General features: G+C 36.9%; 2 protein-coding genes across 2 annotated transcripts in view; one reads left to right on the top strand and one right to left on the bottom strand.

Moving 5' to 3' along the window:
• Nucleotides 1-24,892, top strand: part of LOC310892160 (tumor necrosis factor receptor superfamily member EDAR-like) — a 461,331-nt gene that overhangs the window by 192,212 nt on the left and 244,227 nt on the right. The gene's annotated exons all lie outside the window — the stretch shown is intronic.
• Nucleotides 24,442-24,892, bottom strand: part of LOC310892153 (E3 SUMO-protein ligase RanBP2-like) — a 39,773-nt gene continuing 39,322 nt past the window's right edge. The window contains exon 27 of the mRNA XM_083819527.1: nt 24,442-24,624. Within this exon, the coding sequence (XP_083675653.1) occupies nt 24,457-24,624 (168 nt within the window). The 3' untranslated portion in view covers nt 24,442-24,456. The remainder of the gene's footprint in view (nt 24,625-24,892) is intronic.

The raw sequence follows: 24,892 nt of genomic DNA, 5'->3' as shown, positions 1-24,892 counted from the left end.
GCCTGTTTTTTTAGGGAATCATTCTCATCCATCACAGACTTAAATGATGACTTCAGTTTACTATTTTCCTCAGCCACTCCTCTCAAGGTTTCTTTCATTCGGTTCATTTCGGTATCAGGTTGCTATAGAAATATCAAATGTTAAAGCATGATTAACAAGAGCGTATTTTAGAAATAATTCTCAACTAAGTTCCATTTTCCTGTTAAAATAACAGGACAAACTTCCAAAGATCAAATTTGTAATTCTGCATGGTCCAATCTGCACATACAACCAGTAGTGAAGAAAGCAACATCCACACCACGTATTAAGAAGAAATAGAAAGAAAATGGGAGCCACGGCGTACAGCCTATGGATCTTATTTTTTTCCAGAAAATACCTAGATCTTCTCAATTGTACATTCCTCAGTTAAGTCACATGTGGGAAAGAACTGTGAATGAAAACAAATGTCAAAGCTTTTGTTTACACTTAGCTTTTCTTCTTAGCATCCATTTTAACCACAAACATGCCCAATTCTCTCTTTCTTGAATCTTTCAAATATTCTAACCATTCACTGCTGATAGTTAAGACGCTTTAGTTCACCTGTACTTAAACACCTGTCCTGCAATGTCCAGGAATGTATCCAATACTTGTTACATTTCATTGAATTGGAAAAAAAAAAAACCTTGTGAAACTCAACATAGTTATCTTTTAATATAATATTTTATAACATAATTTAATAATATAATTTAATACCAGGACATACCATTAAATTATAAGCAAACAAAACAGCAACAAAGGAAAACTGAAATGACAATTACTTGTAACAGTCAAAAACCTGTACGTCTTGAAAAAGAAACCAAGGAATGTGTCTTTTCTCCCCCTCACTGGAAATTTGTAATATAATTAAATATATGCCAGCAGATTCTGAAAAAAAACAACACTGAGGCTTTGAAGTTGAGTATAAAACAAATGTTTTCAGAAAATAACGTTCCTTTTCTCAGAAACTGTGAGAAACTTCTATGTGAAAATAGCGCCTTGTTCAGAAGTGCTGTCTTTTGCACTAACAATTCAGCCATCCACTACATTTTCTTAAGCCTCGCTCTCAGACTGTTATCATGCTGCAAAAAGGACTTTAGTGGTAAATATAGAAACGATCTCATCGACAAACAAAAATGCTACAGATAGGCTCCAAGCGGACTGCTCAACTACTTCCATTGAAAAGGCCAAACCTTTAGAGTTAACCAAGCCTAGGAAAGGCTTGCTCAGCTTGGGATGGAGCAGGAGCAAGGTGGCTTGAAACTGACCATAAACTTTCAAAACAGTCAGGGACAGCAGAATTACAAGTGAAAGGTTTTGCGAGAAAAAATTTGAGTTAAGATTCTCAATTTCTCCAAACTACGTTACACAATGCTTTATAAGGCTTGCATATTCGGGGTTTGACAATAATTTCACAGTGCTTCAGGGATTTGGCAATAATTTCACAGGCCACTGGGTTGCTGTAGGTGGTGCCAGGATGTCTAAACCATCCAATTCCATTATTAAATCGGGTACCATCCATATCATAATCAACTGTATCACTTCATTCCTGCCAAATGTTTGTCTAGTCTGTTCTGAAGACCTGCAAATACTGGAAGCACCAGTCTTACTGACCTCTCTGACCCAGTGGTTGACTGCTTTTGTTTTAATCTAGTTTTTCCTCATACTTACCCTGCCACTACTTCTATCACAGACATGGAAAAAAAAAAGATTACTTTCTTTCTCTTTGTGGCAGCCTTTTATGTAGCCAAAGATTGGCATGTTCACGTGTCCCTGCATTTGTTCATCACCCTGCATGTGTACAGATGATATTTCTGTTCAAATGCAATACTGCACACTCTTGCCTCTGAAGCATTGCGCTTTTCTCAGACCTACTACCTCTTCAATTTGTCAAGATCAATTTTAATCCTAACCTTCTTTTTCAGCATGCTTGAAATTCTCCCTCGCTTGCTATTCGCTTCAAGTTTAACAAGCGTGCTCTTTCTCACCATCACACTTCTCACTGAAAACACCCAATACTGGACCCAAAAGAGACTATTCCAGAATCTACTATGTACATTCCTTCAGCTGTGAAACACTGTCTCACTACACCTTACCACCAACCTTATTTCAGCTGTCATACTTTTCTAATATGATTATGAAAACGCCACGTAAAACTGTACCAGAAACAATACAGCAAAGTCTAGACATACATATAACTAGTACTCCTCTACTAGCCATGCCTGTTACCTTGTCCTAATGGAAATCACACTGATTTGACAATTTAGGATTAACACAAGCTCGTTGCCATTTACTGCAGTGTTTTTGGCATGGCACTTCGCATGGTTTGTTCATAGCTTGCCAGGACATATATTTATTTATTTAGCTGAGAACCAACATTAAGTTGATGGCTGTGTAACTCTTTCCCATTTGAAAAGAACGGCATCAGATTTTTCTAGTTGACTCCACTTGACCTCCACAAGTTTTTACAGATAACCACTAACTGCTCCTGGCTTTTCAACACTTCTCTAACCTGTGTGACACTTTTAAAGCCACTTGTGTTTTTTCTAAAGACATCTTTAAAATCACTTTTACGGATTTGAACCATCTATCTTAACACATTCCTTCCCTATTGAAAGTTGAGGTCCTGCTCCCCTGACACCTTTCTCCCTTTTTTTCCTGTATCTACATACTCCCTCAATGGCTTGTGCATCCTCCCTCAATGGCTTAATGATCTGTGCATGTGGAAATCCTCATTTTGATACATGTGATACACTCCTTTGCTTTATTTCATACAATCTACTTATGCTAAATTTTAACTGTGTAAGTAGCACCGTTAGAAGAATAAAGACTTCATGACATTGTCATTCTGTCCCTCTACTACAACTGTACAGAAAAACTCTGTGAAAGGTATCCAGAGGTTCCTGAAGACAGGCTGCACAAACAGCTCTTTAAAACCTTCACAGGTCTTCTTGTATCTACCTTCAGACAACTGTTCTTCTCTTCACTCAGAATTATAACTACTGATGCTGCTCATATATCACTTGCGACTAAAGTACGCTAAAACCTACGTACACAGAGAAATATGTTGGCTATATAGAGACAGTACAGTTTTAAGGCATCTGATATAGATCAAGTAGAATGGTGTGAATATCTCTCTTTCTCATTTCAGTTTAGCCTCTAGCGGGAGAAAGTCATTACCAGTCGGGAAATGTTGGCAGAGTACTAGCAGAGGACTTGCTACTGACTGGAATAACATGGAGACAGAAAGTATTTCATTAAGTGATGCAAGAAGGTATTTTAAGGAAAACAAGGTGATCCTTTTGGAACTATATATGAACACTGCATTTATTCTTTCCCACATTAAAGACCATTTCCCCAAAGTATAACAGCAGTACAATCATCTCTGGCTTATCAAATTAAAATTTGTTATCTGACTTCTCTAACTACATTTCAGCTGGTTTTATTCATAAAGGACAGTGTTGTACTGTAGCAGTAACCAGAATAAGTTTAAGATTTGCTCTGACACAGCAGAAGAAAACAGTTACAGTGCAGGCAGAATATAATTTTAATTCATAGTTGAGAGATAACATGAGAGGAAGAAGAAAACATAGCTAAATAAGCAAAAAACATGTACATACACAATATAAAATTCAAAAGACATTTTTAGCAACATACTTTATTCTTTCAGTTGACTGTTTCTCCCAATATAGTGTCTACCTATTCCTACTGTAATTAACTCACTAAAAAAAATCAATAAAAATTATTTTATTTTTCTAATTTCTAGCATTTTCTAATTTCTAGCAGATACATAACGTTCTACTGCCTAAAGTCTTTCAAACAGATCTTTCACCTTGCCCAGTCCTTACCTTATCACTTTTTGATGCTCCTGTCTCATTTTTCTCCATACCACGTTTACGTGAGCGCACCACTTGTCCTGAATCATTAGACTTCTGTGTCATTACCAATGCATGCTTCTGCTACAATAAAACGTAACAATGAATTATATTTCACTTGTTAACTATAAAGGAAGAAGGTACCTGGAAGAAGAAACCTTACCTTTGAATCATTTAACTGAGCTTGCATGCTTCTTGCTCGATCTTCTAACTTCTTGTTCTGTTCTTTCGCGTCACTTAACTGAAAGAATCAAAAACCATTCAAATAGCTGTAGATTCAAAACTCACTTTTTGACTTAACCATCACACTGAAATCATTTGATGTGATTGCTAAAAGTTCAATTTTTTTCTTCTCAGCATGGACAGTGATAGAAACAAAATCACTGTCCACTTCCTCAACAAATCACGGGATGGCCGAGGTGGGAAGGGACCTCTGGAGACCATCTGGTCCAACCATCTTGTTTAAACAGGGCCACCCAGAGCAGGCTGCCCAGGACCACGTCCAGGCAGCTTGTGAAGATCTTCAAGGACGGGGACTCCTCAACCTCTCCAGGCAACCTCTGCCTGGATAAATAAAATAGTCGTGGCTCTTTGTTGACTTGCGGCCCAACCTTTCCGCTTACAGGGGAAGAATAAGCACAATACCTCTTTAGGGATATAGGCACTACATATTTGATTACTTCTCATAAAGAAATGACACAAAAAATGGAGTGCATGTTTCAAGAATGGTCTAATGGCCTTGGAAATAAAGAGGGTGAAAGTTTTCTTCTCGAAAGAATGACACTGTTACTGACCATGCTCTGTGAGAAAAGAATACGAGGCAAACTATAACCTCCATTTAAATATAAGTAACGTACTCTATGGATACAACAAACATCCCGATCATCATGTAAGTCCTCTGTGAATACTTCAGTTTGCACAAAAGAGGACAAAGATTTTACTGAGACTAGGAAGCAGATGATTTTCATCAGACTCAAGAGCATCAGAACTGCAATTCACTGAAGGAGCAATGGTCAAAAGAGTTTACGTAGCAATTTGCCTGTCAGCATTTAGGTCAGATTTAAGTCAAGTGAGAAGAAAACTTTAACTCTGTATTATTGTGAACCACTGTCTCAGCGTGTCTTTAAGAACAGAGAAAATATTCCTTTAATTAACACTTTCAAAAATAACTGAAGATACTGAGTAATCATGGAATTAGAAATACACATACTACTTTTTATTTAATAGAATCAGCAGAGCAATTCAGCACAGGGTGGCTTCCATTATAAAATACTTTCTCTCTATCCAATCTCAGTTTGCTTCAGAGGATATGGTTAGTCTTTCCTAAAATCACCCGTTGCTACAGGGTCAGAGGACTAACTCTAATTTCTTTAATACTGGAAAAAATCTGAGAGACTAAATTTCACGTGCTAGAAAATGAAGCAGAAAGTAATTACAACCATTCACACAATTCTTGTCTTACAGAAACAAAATCAGCAATTTTGCAAACAACTTGTTCAAACGTTTAAAATTGTTGACTGTAACTTCTAAAGCTACTAATAACAGGAAATAATTAATCTTGCCTGTTTTTTTAGGGAATCATTCTCATCCATCACAGACTTAAATGATGACTTCAGTTTACTATTTTCCTCAGCCACTCCTCTCAAGGTTTCTTTCATTCGGTTCATTTCGGTATCAGGTTGCTATAGAAATATCAAATGTTAAAGCATGATTAACAAGAGCTTTTAGAAATAATCTTTTAGAAATAATTCTCAACTAAGTTCCATTTTCCTGTTAAAATAACAGGACAAACTTCCAAAGATCAAATTTGTAATTCTGCATGGTCCAATCTGCACATACAACCAGTAGTGAAGAAAGCAACATCCACACCACGTATTAAGAAGAAATAGAAAGAAAATGGGAGCCACGGCGTACAGCCTATGGATCTTATTTTTTTTCCAGAAAATACCTAGATCTTCTCAATTGTACATTCCTCAGTTAAGTCACATGTGGGAAAGAACTGTGAATGAAAACAAATGTCAAAGCTTTTGTTTACACTTAGCTTTTCTTCTTAGCATCCATTTTAACCACAAACATGCCCAATTCTCTCTTTCTTGAATCTTTCAAATATTCTAACCATTCACTGCTGATAGTTAAGACGCTTTAGTTCACCTGTACTTAAACACCTGTCCTGCAATGTCCAGGAATGTATCCAATACTTGTTACATTTCATTGAATTGGAAAAAAAAAAAAAACCTTGTGAAACTCAACATAGTTATCTTTTAATATAATATTTTATAACATAATTTAATAATATAATTTAATACCAGGACATACCATTAAATTATAAGCAAAAACAGACAAAAAACAGCAACAAAGGAAAACTGAAATGACAATTACTTGTAACAGTCAAAAACCTGTGCGTCTTGAAAAAGAAACCAAGGAATGTGTCTTTTCTCCCCCTCACTGGAAATTTGTAATATAATTAAATATATGCCAGCAGATTCTGAAAAAAAAAACCAACACTGAGGCTTTGAAGTTGAGTATAAAACAAATGTTTTCAGAAAATAACGTTCCTTTTCTCAGAAACTGTGAGAATCTTCTATGTGAAAATAGCGCCTTGTTCAGAAGTGCTGTCTTTTGCACTAACAATTCAGCCATCCACTACATTTTCTTAAGCCTCGCTCTCAGACTGTTATCATGCTGCAAAAAGGACTTTAGTGGTAAATATAGAAACGATCTCATCAACAAACAAAAATGCTACAGGTAGGCTCCAAGCGGACAGCTCAACTACTTCCATTGAAAAGGCCGAACCTTTAGAGTTAACCAAGCCTAGGAAAGGCTTGCTCAGCTTGGGATGGAGCAGGAGCAAGGTGGCTTGAAACTGACCATAAACTTTCAAAACAGTCAGGGACAGCAGAATTACAAGTGAAAGGTTTTGCGAGAAAAAATTTGAATTAAGATTCTCAATTTCTCCAAACTACGTTACACAATGCTTTATAAGGCTTGCATATTCGGGGTTTGACAATAATTTCACAGTGCTTCAGGGATTTGGCAATAATTTCACAGGCCACTGGGTTGCTGTAGGTGGTGCCAGGATGTCTAAACCATCCAATTCCATTATTAAATCGGGTACCATCCATATCATAATCAACTGTATCACTTCATTCCTGCCAAATGTTTGTCTAGTCTGTTCTGAAGACCTGCAAATACTGGAAGCACCAGTCTTACTGACCTCTCTGACCCAGTGGTTGACTGCTTTTGTTTTAATCTAGTTTTTCCTCATACTTACCCTGCCACTACTTCTATCACAGACATGGAAAAAAAAAAGATTACTTTCTTTCTCTTTGTGGCAGCCTTTTATGTAGCCAAAGATTGGCATGTTCACGTGTCCCTGCATTTGTTCATCACCCTGCATGTGTACAGATGATATTTCTGTTCAAATGCAATACTGCACACTCTTGCCTCTGAAGCATTGCGCTTTTCTCAGACCTACTACCTCTTCAATTTGTCAAGATCAATTTTAATCCTAACCTTCTTTTTCAGCATGCTTGAAATTCTCCCTCGCTTGCTATTCGCTTCAAGTTTAACAAGCGTGCTCTTTCTCACCATCACACTTCTCACTGAAAACACCCAATACTGGACCCAAAAGAGACTATTCCAGAATCTACTATGTACATTCCTTCAGCTGTGAAACACTGTCTCACTACACCTTACCACCAACCTTATTTCAGCTGTCATACTTTTCTAATATGATTATGAAAACGCCACGTAAAACTGTACCAGAAACAATACAGCAAAGTCTAGACATACATATAACTAGTACTCCTCTACTAGCCATGCCTGTTACCTTGTCCTAATGGAAATCACACTGATTTGACAATTTAGGATTAACACAAGCTCGTTGCCATTTACTGCAGTGTTTCTGGCATGGCACTTCGCATGGTTTGTTCATAGCTTGCCAGGACATATATTTATATTTTTAGCTGAGAACCAACATTAAGTTGATGGCTGTGTAACTCTTTCCCATTTGAAAAGAACGGCATCAGATTTTTCTAGTTGACTCCACTTGACCTCCACAAGTTTTTACAGATAACCACTAACTGCTCCTGGCTTTTCAACACTTCTCTAACCTGTGTGACACTTTTAAAGCCACTTGTGTTTTTTCTAAAGACATCTTTAAAATCACTTTTACGGATTTGAACCATCTATCTTAACACATTCCTTCCCTATTGAAAGTTGAGGTCCTGCTCCCCTGACACCTTTCTCCCTTTTTTTCCTGTATCTACATACTCCCTCAATGGCTTGTGCATCCTCCCTCAATGGCTTAATGATCTGTGCATGTGGAAATCCTCATTTTGATACATGTGATACACTCCTTTGCTTTATTTCATACAATCTACTTATGCTAAATTTTAACTGTGTAAGTAGCACCGTTAGAAGAATAAAGACTTCATGACATTGTCATTCTGTCCCTCTACTACAACTGTACAGAAAAACTCTGTGAAAGGTATCCAGAGGTTCCTGAAGACAGGCTGCACAAACAGCTCTTTAAAACCTTCACAGGTCTTCTTGTATCTACCTTCAGACAACTGTTCTTCTCTTCACTCAGAATTATAACTACTGATGCTGCTCATATATCACTTGCGACTAAAGTACGCTAAAACCTACGTACACAGAGAAATATGTTGGCTATATAGAGACAGTACAGTTTTAAGGCATCTGATATAGATCAAGTAGAATGGTGTGAATATCTCTCTTTCTCATTTCAGTTTAGCCTCTAGCGGGAGAAAGTCATTACCAGTCGGGAAATGTTGGCAGAGTACTAGCAGAGGACTTGCTACTGACTGGAATAACATGGAGACAGAAAGTATTTCATTAAGTGATGCAAGAAGGTATTTTAAGGAAAACAAGGTGATCCTTTTGGAACTATATATGAACACTGCATTTATTCTTTCCCACATTAAAGACCATTTCCCCAAAGTATAACAGCAGTACAATCATCTCTGGCTTATCAAATTAAAATTTGTTATCTGACTTCTCTAACTACATTTCAGCTGGTTTTATTCATAAAGGACAGTGTTGTACTGTAGCAGTAACCAGGATAAGTTTAAGATTTGCTCTGACACAGCAGAAGAAAACAGTTACAGTGCAGGCAGAATATAATTTTAATTCATAGTTGAGAGATAACATGAGAGGAAGAAGAAAACATAGCTAAATAAGCAAAAAACATGTACATACACAATATAAAATTCAAAAGACATTTTTAGCAACATACTTTATTCTTTCAGTTGACTGTTTCTCCCAATATAGTGTCTACCTATTCCTACTGTAATTAACTCACTAAAAAAAATCAATAAAAATTATTTTATTTTTCTAATTTCTAGCATTTTCTAATTTCTAGCAGATACATAACGTTCTACTGCCTAAAGTCTTTCACACAGATCTTTCACCTTGCCCAGTCCTTACCTTATCACTTTTTGATGCTCCTGTCTCATTTTTCTCCATACCACGTTTACGTGAGCGCACCACTTGTCCTGAATCATTAGACTTCTGTGTCATTACCAATGCATGCTTCTGCTACAATAAAACGTAACAATGAATTATATTTCACTTGTTAACTATAAAGGAAGAAGGTACCTGGAAGAAGAAACCTTACCTTTGAATCATTTAACTGAGCTTGCATGCTTCTTGCTCGATCTTCTAACTTCTTGTTCTGTTCTTTCGCGTCACTTAACTGAAAGAATCAAAAACCATTCAAATAGCTGTAGATTCAAAACTCACTTTTTGACTTAACCATCACACTGAAATCATTTGATGTGATTGCTAAAAGTTCAATTTTTTTCTTCTCAGCATGGACAGTGATAGAAACAAAATCACTGTCCACTTCCTCAACAAATCACGGGATGGCCGAGGTGGGAAGGGACCTCTGGAGACCATCTGGTCCAACCATCTTGTTTAAACAGGGCCACCCAGAGCAGGCTGCCCAGGACCACGTCCAGGCAGCTTGTGAAGATCTTCAAGGACGGGGACTCCTCAACCTCTCCAGGCAACCTCTGCCTGGATAAATAAAATAGTCGTGGCTCTTTGTTGACTTGCGGCCCAACCTTTCCGCTTACAGGGGAAGAATAAGCACAATACCTCTTTAGGGATATAGGCACTACGTATTTGATTACTTCTCATAAAGAAATGACACAAAAAATGGAGTGCCTGTTTCAAGAATGGTCTAATGGCCTTGGAAATAGAGAGGGTGAAAGTTTTCTTCTCGAAAGAATGACACTGTTACTGACCATGCTCTGTGAGAAAAGAATACGAGGCAAACTATAACCTCCATTTAAATATAAGTAACGTACTCTATGGATACAACAAACATCCCGATCATCATGTAAGTCCTCTGTGAATACTTCAGTTTGCACAAAAGAGGAGGACAAAGATTTTACTGAGACTAGGAAGCAGATGATTTTCATCAGACTCAAGAGCATCAGAACTGCAATTCACTGAAGGAGCAATGGTCAAAAGAGTTTACGTAGCAATTTGCCTGTCAGCATTTAGGTCAGATTTAAGTCAAGTGAGAAGAAAACTTTAACTCTGTATTATTGTGAACCACTGTCTCAGCATGTCTTTAAGAACAGAGAAAATATTCCTTTAATTAACACTTTCAAAAATAACTGAAGATACTGAGTAATCATGGAATTAGAAATACACATACTACTTTTTATTTAATAGAATCAGCAGAGCAATTCAGCACAGGGTGGCTTCCATTATAAAATACTTTCTCTCTATCCAATCTCAGTTTGCTTCAGAGGATATGGTTAGTCTTTCCTAAAATCACCTGTTGCTACAGGGTCAGGGGACTAACTCTAATTTCTTTAATACTGGAAAAGATCTGAGAGACTAAATTTCACGTGCTAGAAAATGAAGCAGAAAGTAATTACAACCATTCACACAATTCTTGTCTTACAGAAACAAAATCAGCAATTTTGCAAACAACTTGTTCAAACGTTTAAAATTGTTGACTGTAACTTCTAAAGCTACTAATAACAGGAAATAATTAATCTTGCCTGTTTTTTTAGGGATTCATTCTCATCCATCACAGTGTTATACGATGACTTCAGTGTGCTATTTTCCTTACCCACTTCTATCACGGTTTCTCTCATTCGGTTCATTTCTGTCATATATAGCTATAGAAATATCAAATGTTAAAGCATGATTAACAAGAGCGTATTTTAGAAATAATTCTCAACTAAGTTCCATTTTACTGTTAAAATAATAGGACAAACTTCCAAAGATCAAATTTGTAATTCTGCATGGTCCAATCTGCACATACAACCAGTAGTGAAGAAAGCAACATCCACACCACGTATTAAGAAGAAATAGAAAGAAAATGGGAGCCACGGCGTACAGCCTATGGATCTTATTTTTTTTCCAGAAAATACCTAGATCTTCTCAATTGTACATTCCTCAGTTAAGTCACATGTGGGAAAGAACTGTGAATGAAAACAAATGTCAAAGCTTTTGTTTACACTTAGCTTTTCTTCTTAGCATCCATTTTAACCACAAACATGCCCAATTCTCTCTTTCTTGAATCTTTCAAATATTCTAACCATTCACTGATGATAGTTAAGACACTTTAGTTCACCTGTACTTAAACACCTGTCCTGCAATGTCCAGGAATGTATCCAATACTTGTTACATTTCATTGAATTGGAAAAAAAAAAAAAACCTTGTGAAACTCAACATAGTTATCTTTTAATATAATATTTTATAACATAATTTAATAATATAATTTAATACCAGGACATACCATTAAATTATAAGCAAAAACAGACAAAAAACAGCAACAAAGGAAAACTGAAATGACAATTACTTGTAACAGTCAAAAACCTGTGCGTCTTGAAAAAGAAACCAAGGAATGTGTCTTTTCTCCCCCTCACTGGAAATTTGTAATATAATTAAATATATGCCAGCAGATTCTGAAAAAAAAAACCAACACTGAGGCTTTGAAGTTGAGTATAAAACAAATGTTTTCAGAAAATAACGTTCCTTTTCTCAGAAACTGTGAGAATCTTCTATGTGAAAATAGCGCCTTGTTCAGAAGTGCTGTCTTTTGCACTAACAATTCAGCCATCCACTACATTTTCTTAAGCCTCGCTCTCAGACTGTTATCATGCTGCAAAAAGGACTTTAGTGGTAAATATAGAAACGATCTCATCAACAAACAAAAATGCTACAGGTAGGCTCCAAGCGGACAGCTCAACTACTTCCATTGAAAAGGCCGAACCTTTAGAGTTAACCAAGCCTAGGAAAGGCTTGCTCAGCTTGGGATGGAGCAGGAGCAAGGTGGCTTGAAACTGACCATAAACTTTCAAAACAGTCAGGGACAGCAGAATTACAAGTGAAAGGTTTTGCGAGAAAAAATTTGAATTAAGATTCTCAATTTCTCCAAACTACGTTACACAATGCTTTATAAGGCTTGCATATTCGGGGTTTGACAATAATTTCACAGTGCTTCAGGGATTTGGCAATAATTTCACAGGCCACTGGGTTGCTGTAGGTGGTGCCAGGATGTCTAAACCATCCAATTCCATTATTAAATCGGGTACCATCCATATCATAATCAACTGTATCACTTCATTCCTGCCAAATGTTTGTCTAGTCTGTTCTGAAGACCTGCAAATACTGGAAGCACCAGTCTTACTGACCTCTCTGACCCAGTGGTTGACTGCTTTTGTTTTAATCTAGTTTTTCCTCATACTTACCCTGCCACTACTTCTATCACAGACATGGAAAAAAAAAAGATTACTTTCTTTCTCTTTGTGGCAGCCTTTTATGTAGCCAAAGATTGGCATGTTCACGTGTCCCTGCATTTGTTCATCACCCTGCATGTGTACAGATGATATTTCTGTTCAAATGCAATACTGCACACTCTTGCCTCTGAAGCATTGCGCTTTTCTCAGACCTACTACCTCTTCAATTTGTCAAGATCAATTTTAATCCTAACCTTCTTTTTCAGCATGCTTGAAATTCTCCCTCGCTTGCTATTCGCTTCAAGTTTAACAAGCGTGCTCTTTCTCACCATCACACTTCTCACTGAAAACACCCAATACTGGACCCAAAAGAGACTATTCCAGAATCTACTATGTACATTCCTTCAGCTGTGAAACACTGTCTCACTACACCTTACCACCAACCTTATTTCAGCTGTCATACTTTTCTAATATGATTATGAAAACGCCACGTAAAACTGTACCAGAAACAATACAGCAAAGTCTAGACATACATATAACTAGTACTCCTCTACTAGCCATGCCTGTTACCTTGTCCTAATGGAAATCACACTGATTTGACAATTTAGGATTAACACAAGCTCGTTGCCATTTACTGCAGTGTTTCTGGCATGGCACTTCGCATGGTTTGTTCATAGCTTGCCAGGACATATATTTATATTTTTAGCTGAGAACCAACATTAAGTTGATGGCTGTGTAACTCTTTCCCATTTGAAAAGAACGGCATCAGATTTTTCTAGTTGACTCCACTTGACCTCCACAAGTTTTTACAGATAACCACTAACTGCTCCTGGCTTTTCAACACTTCTCTAACCTGTGTGACACTTTTAAAGCCACTTGTGTTTTTTCTAAAGACATCTTTAAAATCACTTTTACGGATTTGAACCATCTATCTTAACACATTCCTTCCCTATTGAAAGTTGAGGTCCTGCTCCCCTGACACCTTTCTCCCTTTTTTTCCTGTATCTACATACTCCCTCAATGGCTTGTGCATCCTCCCTCAATGGCTTAATGATCTGTGCATGTGGAAATCCTCATTTTGATACATGTGATACACTCCTTTGCTTTATTTCATACAATCTACTTATGCTAAATTTTAACTGTGTAAGTAGCACCGTTAGAAGAATAAAGACTTCATGACATTGTCATTCTGTCCCTCTACTACAACTGTACAGAAAAACTCTGTGAAAGGTATCCAGAGGTTCCTGAAGACAGGCTGCACAAACAGCTCTTTAAAACCTTCACAGGTCTTCTTGTATCTACCTTCAGACAACTGTTCTTCTCTTCACTCAGAATTATAACTACTGATGCTGCTCATATATCACTTGCGACTAAAGTACGCTAAAACCTACGTACACAGAGAAATATGTTGGCTATATAGAGACAGTACAGTTTTAAGGCATCTGATATAGATCAAGTAGAATGGTGTGAATATCTCTCTTTCTCATTTCAGTTTAGCCTCTAGCGGGAGAAAGTCATTACCAGTCGGGAAATGTTGGCAGAGTACTAGCAGAGGACTTGCTACTGACTGGAATAACATGGAGACAGAAAGTATTTCATTAAGTGATGCAAGAAGGTATTTTAAGGAAAACAAGGTGATCCTTTTGGAACTATATATGAACACTGCATTTATTCTTTCCCACATTAAAGACCATTTCCCCAAAGTATAACAGCAGTACAATCATCTCTGGCTTATCAAATTAAAATTTGTTATCTGACTTCTCTAACTACATTTCAGCTGGTTTTATTCATAAAGGACAGTGTTGTACTGTAGCAGTAACCAGGATAAGTTTAAGATTTGCTCTGACACAGCAGAAGAAAACAGTTACAGTGCAGGCAGAATATAATTTTAATTCATAGTTGAGAGATAACATGAGAGGAAGAAGAAAACATAGCTAAATAAGCAAAAAACATGTACATACACAATATAAAATTCAAAAGACATTTTTAGCAACATACTTTATTCTTTCAGTTGACTGTTTCTCCCAATATAGTGTCTACCTATTCCTACTGTAATTAACTCACTAAAAAAAATCAATAAAAATTATTTTATTTTTCTAATTTCTAGCATTTTCTAATTTCTAGCAGATACATAACGTTCTACTGCCTAAAGTCTTTCACACAGATCTTTCACCTTGCCCAGTCCTTACCTTATCACTTTTTGATGCTCCTGTCTCATTTTTCTCCATACCACGTTTACGTGAGCGCACCACTTGTCCTGAATCATTAGACTTCTGTGTCATTACCAATGCATGCTTCTGCTACAATAAAACGTAACAATGAATTATATTTCACTTGTTAACTATAAAGGAAGAAGGTACCTGGAAGAAGAAACCTTACCTTTGAATCATTTAACTGAGCTTGCATGCTTCTTGCTCGATCTTCTAACTTCTTGTTCTGTTCTTTCGCGTCACTTAACTGAAAGAATCAAAAACCATTCAAATAGCTGTAGATTCAAAACTCACTTTTTGACTTAACCATCACACTGAAATCATTTGATGTGATTGCTAAAAGTTCAATTTTTTTCTTCTCAGCATGGACAGTGATAGAAACAAAATCACTGTCCACTTCCTCAACAAATCACGGGATGGCCGAGGTGGGAAGGGACCTCTGGAGACCATCTGGTCCAACCATCTTGTTTAAACAGGGCCACCCAGAGCAGGCTGCCCAGGACCACGTCCAGGCAGCTTGTGAAGATCTTCAAGGACGGGGACTCCTCAACCTCTCCAGGCAATCTCTGCCTGGATAAATAAAATAGTCGTGGCTCTTTGTTGACTTGCGGCCCAACCTTTCCGCTTACAGGGGAAGAATAAGCACAATACCTCTTTAGGGATATAGGCACTACGTATTTGATTACTTCTCATAAAGAAATGACACAAAAAATGGAGTGCCTGTTTCAAGAATGGTCTAATGGCCTTGGAAATAGAGAGGGTGAAAGTTTTCTTCTCGAAAGAATGACACTGTTACTGACCATGCTCTGTGAGAAAAGAATACGAGGCAAACTATAACCTCCATTTAAATATAAGTAACGTACTCTATGGATACAACAAACATCCCGATCATCATGTAAGTCCTCTGTGAATACTTCAGTTTGCACAAAAGAGGAGGACAAAGATTTTACTGAGACTAGGAAGCAGATGATTTTCATCAGACTCAAGAGCATCAGAACTGCAATTCACTGAAGGAGCAATGGTCAAAAGAGTTTACGTAGCAATTTGCCTGTCAGCATTTAGGTCAGATTTAAGTCAAGTGAGAAGAAAACTTTAACTCTGTATTATTGTGAACCACTGTCTCAGCATGTCTTTAAGAACAGAGAAAATATTCCTTTAATTAACACTTTCAAAAATAACTGAAGATACTGAGTAATCATGGAATTAGAAATACACATACTACTTTTTATTTAATAGAATCAGCAGAGCAATTCAGCACAGGGTGGCTTCCATTATAAAATACTTTCTCTCTATCCAATCTCAGTTTGCTTCAGAGGATATGGTTAGTCTTTCCTAAAATCACCTGTTGCTACAGGGTCAGGGGACTAACTCTAATTTCTTTAATACTGGAAAAGATCTGAGAGACTAAATTTCACGTGCTAGAAAATGAAGCAGAAAGTAATTACAACCATTCACACAATTCTTGTCTTACAGAAACAAAATCAGCAATTTTGCAAACAACTTGTTCAAACGTTTAAAATTGTTGACTGTAACTTCTAAAGCTACTAATAACAGGAAATAATTAATCTTGCCTGTTTTTTTAGGGATTCATTCTCATCCATCACAGTGTTATACGATGACTTCAGTGTGCTATTTTCCTTACCCACTTCTATCACGGTTTCTCTCATTCGGTTCATTTCTGTCATATATAGCTATAGAAATATCAAATGTTAAAGCATGATTAACAAGAGCGTATTTTAGAAATAATTCTCAACTAAGTTCCATTTTACTGTTAAAATAATAGGACAAACTTCCAAAGATCAAATTTGTAATTCTGCATGGTCCAATCTGCACATACAACCAGTAGTGAAGAAAGCAACATCCACACCACGTATTAAGAAGAAATAGAAAGAAAATGGGAGCCACGGCGTACAGCCTATGGATCTTATTTTTTTTCCAGAAAATACCTAGATCTTCTCAATTGTACATTCCTCAGTTAAGTCACATGTGGGAAAGAACTGTGAATGAAAACAAATGTCAAAGCTTTTGTTTACACTTAGCTTTTCTTCTTAGCATCCATTTTAACCACAAACATGCCCAATTCTCTCTTTCTTGAATCTTTCAAATATTCTAACCATTCACTGATGATAGTTAAGACACTTTAGTTCACCTGTACTTAAACACCTTTCCTGCAATGTCCAGGAATGTATCCAATACTTGTTACATTTCATTGAATTGGAAAAAAAAAAAAAACCTTGTGAAACTCAACATAGTTATCTTTTAATATAATATTTTATAACATAATTTAATAATATAATTTAATACCAGGACATACCATTAAATTATAAGCAAAAACAGACAAAAAACAGCAACAAAGGAAAACTGAAATGACAATTACTTGTAACAGTCAAAAACCTGTGCGTCTTGAAAAAGAAACCAAGGAATGTGTCTTTTCTCCCCCTCACTGGAAATTTGTAATATAATTAAATATATGCCAGCAGATTCTGAAAAAAAACAACACTGAGGCTTTGAAGTTGAGTATAAAACAAATGTTTTCAGAAAATAACGTTCCTTTTCTCAGAAACTGTGAGAATCTTCTATGTGAAAATAGCGCCTTGTTCAGAAGTGCTGTCTTTTGCACTAACAATTCAGCCATCCGCTACATTTTCTTAAGCCTCGCTCTCAGACTGTTATCATGCTGCAAAAAGGACTTTAGTGGTAAATATAGAAACGATCTCATCAACAAACAAAAATGCTACAGATAGGCTCCAAGCGGACTGCTCAACTACTTCCATTGAAAAGGCCGAACCTTTAGAGTTAACCAAGCCTAGGAAAGGCTTGCTCAGCTTGGGATGGAGCAGGAGCAAGGTGGCTTGAAACTGACCATAAACTTTCAAAACAGTCAGGGACAGCAGAATTACAAGTGAAAGGTTTTGCGAGAAAAAATTTGAATTAAGATTCTCAATTTCTCCAAACTACATTACACAATGCTTTATAAGGCTTGCATAACTATAACAGAAGAAGGTACCTGTAAGAAGAAACCTTACCTTTAAATTATCTAACTGAGCTTGCATGCTTTTTGCTCGATCATCTAACTTCTTGTTCTGTTCGTTCGCGTCACTTAACTGAAAGAATCAAAAACCATTCAAATAGCTGTAGATTCAAAACTCACTTTTTGACTTAACCATCACATTGAAATCATTTGATGTGATTGCTAAATGATTAAAAGTTCAATTTTTTTCTTCTCAGCATGGACAGTGATAGAAACAAAATCACTGTCCACTTCCTCAACAAATCACGGGATGGCCGAGGTGGGAAGGGACCTCTGGAGACCATCTGGTCCAACCATCTTGTTTAAACGGGGCCACCCAGAGCAGGCTGCCCAGGACCACGTCCAGGCAGCTTGTGAAGATCTTCAAGGACGGGGACTCCTCAACCTCTCCAGGCAACCTCTGCCTGGATAAATAAAATAGTCGTGGCTCTTTGTTGACTTGCGGCCCAACCTTTCCGCTTACAGGGGAAGAATAAGCACAATACCTCTTTAGGGATATAGGCACTACGTATTTGATTACTCCTCATAAAGAAATGACACAAAAAATGGAGTGCATGTTTCAAGAATGGTCTAATGGCCTTGGAAATAGAGAGGGTGAAAGTTTTCTTCTCGAAAGAATGACACTGTTACTGACCATGCTCTGTGAGAAAAGAATACGAGGCAAACTATAACCTCCATTTAAATATAAGTAACGTACTCTATGGATACAACAAACATCCCGATCATCATGTAAGTCCTCTGTGAATACTTCAGTTTGCACAAAAGAGAAGGACAAAGATTTTACTGAGACTAGGAAGCAGATGATTTTCATCAGACTCAAGAGCATCAGAACTGCAATTCACTGAAGGAGCAATGGTCAAAAGAGTTTACGTAGCAATTTGCCTGTCAGCATTTAGGTCAGATTTAAGTCAAGTGAGAAGAAAACTTTAACTCTGTATTATTGTGAACCACTGTCTCAGCGTGTCTTTAAGAACAGAGAAAATATTCCTTTAATTAACACTTTCAAAAATAACTGAAGATACTGAGTAATCATGGAATTAGAAATACACATACTACTTTTTATTTAATAGAATCAGCAGAGCAATTCAGCACAGGGTGGCTTCCATTATAAAATACTTTCTCTCTATCCAATCTCAGTTTGCTTCAAAGGATATGGTTAGTCTTTCCTAAAATCACCTGTTGCTACAGGGTCAGAGGACTAACTCTAATTTCTTTAATACTGGAAAAGATCTGAGAGACTAAATTTCACGTGCTAGAAAATGAAGCAGAAAGTAATTACAACCATTCACACAATTCTTGTCTTACAGAAACAAAATCAGCAATTTTGCAAACAACTTGTTCAAACGTTTAAAATTGTTGACTGTAACTTCTAAAGCTACTAATAACAGGAAATAATTAATCTTGCCTGTTTTTTTAGGGAATCATTCTCATCCATCACAGACTTAAATGATGACTTCAGTTTACTATTTTCCTCAGCCACTCCTCTCAAGGTTTCTTTCATTCGGTTCATTTCGGTACCAGGTTGCTATAGAAATATCAAATGTTAAAGCATGATTAACAAGAGCGTATTTTAGAAATAATTCTCAACTAAGTTCCATTTTCCTGTTAAAATAACAGGACAAACTTCCAAAGATCAAATTTGTAATTCTGCATGGTCCAATCTGCACATACAACCAGTAGTGAAGAAAGCAACATCCACACCACGTAGTAAGAAGAAATAGAAAGAAAATGGGAGCCACGGCGTACAGCCTATGGATCTTATTTTTTTCCAGAAAATACCTAGATCTTCTCAATTGTACATTCCTCAGTTAAGTCACATGTGGGAAAGAACTGTGAATGAAAACAAATGTCAAAGCTTTTGTTTACACTTAGCTTTTCTTCTTAGCATCCATTTTAACCACAAACATGCCCAATTCTCTCTTTCTTGAATCTTTCAAATATTCTAACCATTCACTGATGATAGTTAAGACGCTTTAGTTCACCTGTACTTAAACACCTGTCCTGCAATGTCCAGGAATGTATCCAATACTTGTTACATTTCATTGAATTGGAAAAAAAAAAAAAACCCTTGTGAAACTCAACATAGTTATCTTTTAATATAATATTTTATAACATAATTTAATAATATAATTTAATACCAGGACATACCATTAAATTATAAGCAAAAACAGACAAAAAACAGCAACAAAGGAAAACTGAAATGACAATTACTTGTAACAGTCAAAAACCTGTGCGTCTTGAAAAAGAAACCAAGGAATGTGTCTTTTCTCCCCCTCACTGGAAATTTGTAATATAATTAAATATATGCCAGCAGATTCTGAAAAAAAAAACCAACACTGAGGCTTTGAAGCTGAGTATAAAACAAATGTTTTCAGAAAATAACGTTCCTTTTCTCAGAAACTGTGAGAATCTTCTATGTGAAAATAGCGCCTTGTTCAGAAGTGCTGTCTTTTGCACTAACAATTCAGCCATCCGCTACATTTTCTTAAGCCTCGCTCTCAGACTGTTATCATGCTGCAAAAAGGACTTTAGTGGTAAATATAGAAACGATCTCATCAACAAAGAAAAATGCTACAGATAGGCTCCAAGCGGACTGCTCAACTACTTCCATTGAAAAGGCCGAACCTTTAGAGTTAACCAAGCCTAGGAAAGGCTTGCTCAGCTTGGGATGGAGCAGGAGCAAGGTGGCTTGAAACTGACCATAAACTTTCAAAACAGTCAGGGACAGCAGAATTACAAGTGAAAGGTTTTGCGAGAAAAAATTTGAATCAAGATTCTCAATTTCTCCAAACTACATTACACAATGCTTTATAAGGCTTGCATAACTATAACAGAAGAAGGTACCTGTAAGAAGAAACCTTACCTTTAAATTATCTAACTGAGCTTGCATGCTTTTTGCTCGATCATCTAACTTCTTGTTCTGTTCGTTCGCGTCACTTAACTGAAAGAATCAAAAACCATTCAAATAGCTGTAGATTCAAAACTCACTTTTTGACTTAACCATCACACTGAAATCATTTGATGTGATTGCTAAATGATTAAAAGTTCAATTTTTTTCTTCTCAGCATGGACAGTGATAGAAACAAAATCACTGTCCACTTCCTCAACAAATCACGGGATGGCCGAGGTGGGAAGGGACCTCTGGAGACCATCTGGTCCAACCATCTTGTTTAAACGGGGCCACCCAGAGCAGGCTGCCCAGGACCACGTCCAGGCAGCTTGTGAAGATCTTCAAGGACGGGGACTCCTCAACCTCTCCAGGCAACCTCTGCCTGGATAAATAAAATAGTCGTGGCTCTTTGTTGACTTGCGGCCCAACCTTTCCGCTTACAGGGGAAGAATAAGCACAATACCTCTTTAGGGATATAGGCACTACGTATTTGATTACTTCTCATTAAGAAATGACACAAAAAATGGAGTGCATGTTTCAAGAATGGTCTAATGGCCTTGGAAATAGAGAGGGTGAAAGTTTTCTTCTCGCAAGAATGACACTGTCACTGACCATGCTCTGTGAGAAAAGAATACGAGGCAAACTATAACCTCCATTTAAATATAAGTAACGTACTCTATGGATACAACAAACATCCCGATCATCATGTAAGTCCTCTGTGAATACTTCAGTTTGCACAAAAGAGAAGGACAAAGATTTTACTGAGACTAGGAAGCAGATGATTTTCATCAGACTCAAGAGCATCAGAACTGCAATTCACTGAAGGAGCAATGGTCAAAAGAGTTTACGTAGCAATTTGCCTGTCAGCATTTAGGTCAGATTTAAGTCAAGTGAGAAGAAAACTTTAACTCTGTATTATTGTGAACCACTGTCTCAGCGTGTCTTTAAGAACAGAGAAAATATTCCTTTAATTAACACTTTCAAAAATAACTGAAGATACTGAGTAATCATGGAATTAGAAATACACATACTACTTTTTATTTAATAGAATCAGCAGAGCAATTCAGCACAGGGTGGCTTCCATTATAAAATACTTTCTCTCTATCCAATCTCAGTTTGCTTCAAAGGATATGGTTAGTCTTTCCTAAAATCACCTGTTGCTACAGGGTCAGGGGACTAACTCTAATTTCTTTAATACTGGAAAAGATCTGAGAGACTAAATTTCACGTGCTAGAAAATGAAGCAGAAAGTAATTACAACCATTCACACAATTCTTGTCTTACAGAAACAAAATCAGCAATTTTGCAAACAACTTGTTCAAACGTTTAAAATTGTTGACTGTAACTTCTAAAGCTACTAATAACAGGAAATAATTAATCTTGCCTGTTTTTTTAGGGAATCATTCTCATCCATCACAGACTTAAATGATGACTTCAGTCTACTATTTTCCTCAGCCACTCCTCTCAAGGTTTCTTTCATTCGGTTCATTTCGGTATCATGTTGCTATAGAAATATCAAATGTTAAAGCATGATTAACAAGAGCGTATTTTAGAAATAATTCTCAACTAAGTTCCATTTTACTGTTAAAATAATAGGACAAACTTCCAAAGATCAAATTTGTAATTCTGCATGGTCCAATCTGCACATACAACCAGTAGTGAAGAAAGCAACATCCACACCACGTAGTAAGAAGAAACAGAAAGAAAAATGGGAGCCATAGGGCTTGCATATTCGGGGTTTTGACGATAATTTCACAGTGCTTCAGGGATTTGGCAATAATTGCACAGGCCACTGGGTTGCTGTAGGTGGTGCCAGGATGTCTAAACCATCCAATTCCATTATTAAATCGGGTACCATCCATATCATAATCAACTGTATCACTTCATTCCTGCCAAATGTTTGTCTAGTCTGTTCTGAAGACCTGCAAATACTGGAAGCACCAGTCTTACTGACCTCTCTGACCCAGTGGTTGACTGCTTTTGTTTTAATCTAGTTTTTCCTCATACTTACCCTGCCACTACTTCTATCACAGACATGGAAAAAAAAAAGATTACTTTCTTTCTCTTTGTGGCAGCCTTTTATGTAGCCAAAGATTGGCATGTTCACGTGTCCCTGCATTTGTTCATCACCCTGCATATGTACAGATGATATTTCTGTTCAAATGCAATACTGCACACTCTTGCCTCTGAAGCATTGCGCTTTTCTCAGACCTACTACCTCTTCAATTTGTCAAGATCAATTTTAATCCTAACCTTCTTTTTCAGCATGCTTGAAATTCTCCCTCGCTTGCTATTCGCTTCAAGTTTAACAAGCGTGCTCTTTCTCACCATCACACTTCTCACTGAAAACACCCAATACTGGACCCAAAAGAGACTATTCCAGAATCTACTATGTACATTCCTTCAGCTGTGAAACACTGTCTCACTACACCTTACCACCAACCTTATTTCAGCTGTCATACTTTTCTAATATGATTATGAAAACGCCACGTAAAACTGTACCAGAAACAATACAGCAAAGTCTAGACATACATATAACTAGTACTCCTCTACTAGCCATGCCTGTTACCTTGTCCTAATGGAAATCACACTGATTTGACAATTTAGGATTAACACAAGCTCGTTGCCATTTACTGCAGTGTTTTTGGCATGGCACTTCGCATGGTTTGTTCATAGCTTGCCAGGACATATATTTATTTATTTAGCTGAGAACCAACATTAAGTTGATGGCTGTGTAACTCTTTCCCATTTGAAAAGAACGGCATCAGATTTTTCTAGTTGACTCCACTTGACCTCCACAAGTTTTTACAGATAACCACTAACTGCTCCTGGCTTTTCAACACTTCTCTAACCTGTGTGACACTTTTAAAGCCACTTGTGTTTTTTCTAAAGACATCTTTAAAATCACTTTTACGGATTTGAACCATCTATCTTAACACATTCCTTCCCTATTGAAAGTTGAGGTCCTGCTCCCCTGACACCTTTCTCCCTTTTTTTCCTGTATCTACATACTCCCTCAATGGCTTGTGGGAAAGGTTCATATGCACACCTCAAAGGAATTTATATTCTGATCTTATGGTTTAGACGCAGAGTACATATATTAAAGCACTTCTCTTGGCAACCTTCAGAATAACAACCAAAACTTTTTACAAGAGCTACATTCAATAGCAAGTCCCTGCAAGAACGGTGTCAATAATTACCTCCTCTTACACCAAAATCATACCATTTCATTTCTTGCCACAGCCCCCACGTTCGGTTGAACTTCGAGTGTTTTTTTTTTCCAGAAATACTCTTTGCAATTTATTATGTCATAAAATCTCAATGTGTCTTAAAGCCTTCCCAAGAAAATCTACTTCAGAAAGAGCTGATGCAAATATAATCATTTAAGTTACATACAATTAGAGATTCATCACAATTTTTTTCTCTAATAAAGGTCATATAATTTTTGCAGATTTAGAAACAAATTATCTTAATTTCCAGATTTTAACAGGAAAATGTACCTACACATCCCACAATTAAATGCACCATTTTGAACTGGAAACCACACCAAACACCCTAACAACAGTTTGTTACTTTTTATTCTCCATCTTTCATTTTGGGGTTTCAAACGCTTTAAAGAAATAAGCATTATATCCAGCAAACACGTGATGACTTAAGAAAACTACAAGCAAGTTAAAATATATGGGGAGCAATAAGAATCATTACATAAGTTATTGTACCTTATTTATAATTCCAAATCTTGCCTGAACTTCTTTCTCAGCATGTTTTATTGCAGCCAAAGCTGCTTCACGTCTGTCAAGCAATGTTTCTCGCTGAACTAGAAAATATTCTCGTCTCTGAAGTTCCAGTGCATATTGCTCCTGTGCTGAACGCTCTCTCTATGCCAAGGAAAAAAAATGTTGAAACGGCTTCAAAACATATGAAATTATCGATTTATAGTGAACTAGAATTCTTTCCTCTGCAGATATGCTTAGGTTTTGTTTTTAATTGTAGTGTTACACAATAGCTGACTAATTATAAGTATCTTAATGGCCATCTACATTCAGCTTCCTCAAACGCTAACACAAACTACTTTGATTTGTGGCAGGACTGCTTGGCCTTCCAAAATACAAAATTCAACTCTGCATGGCTGTTCGAGCAATAGCT

Source organism: Anser anser (genome assembly GCF_964211835.1).
Source record: "Anser anser genome assembly, chromosome: 1".
NCBI classification, from domain to species: domain Eukaryota; kingdom Metazoa; phylum Chordata; class Aves; order Anseriformes; family Anatidae; genus Anser; species Anser anser.
The sequence above is the reverse complement of the archived record's forward strand: the minus strand, read 5'-3'. Positions and strand labels throughout refer to the sequence as shown.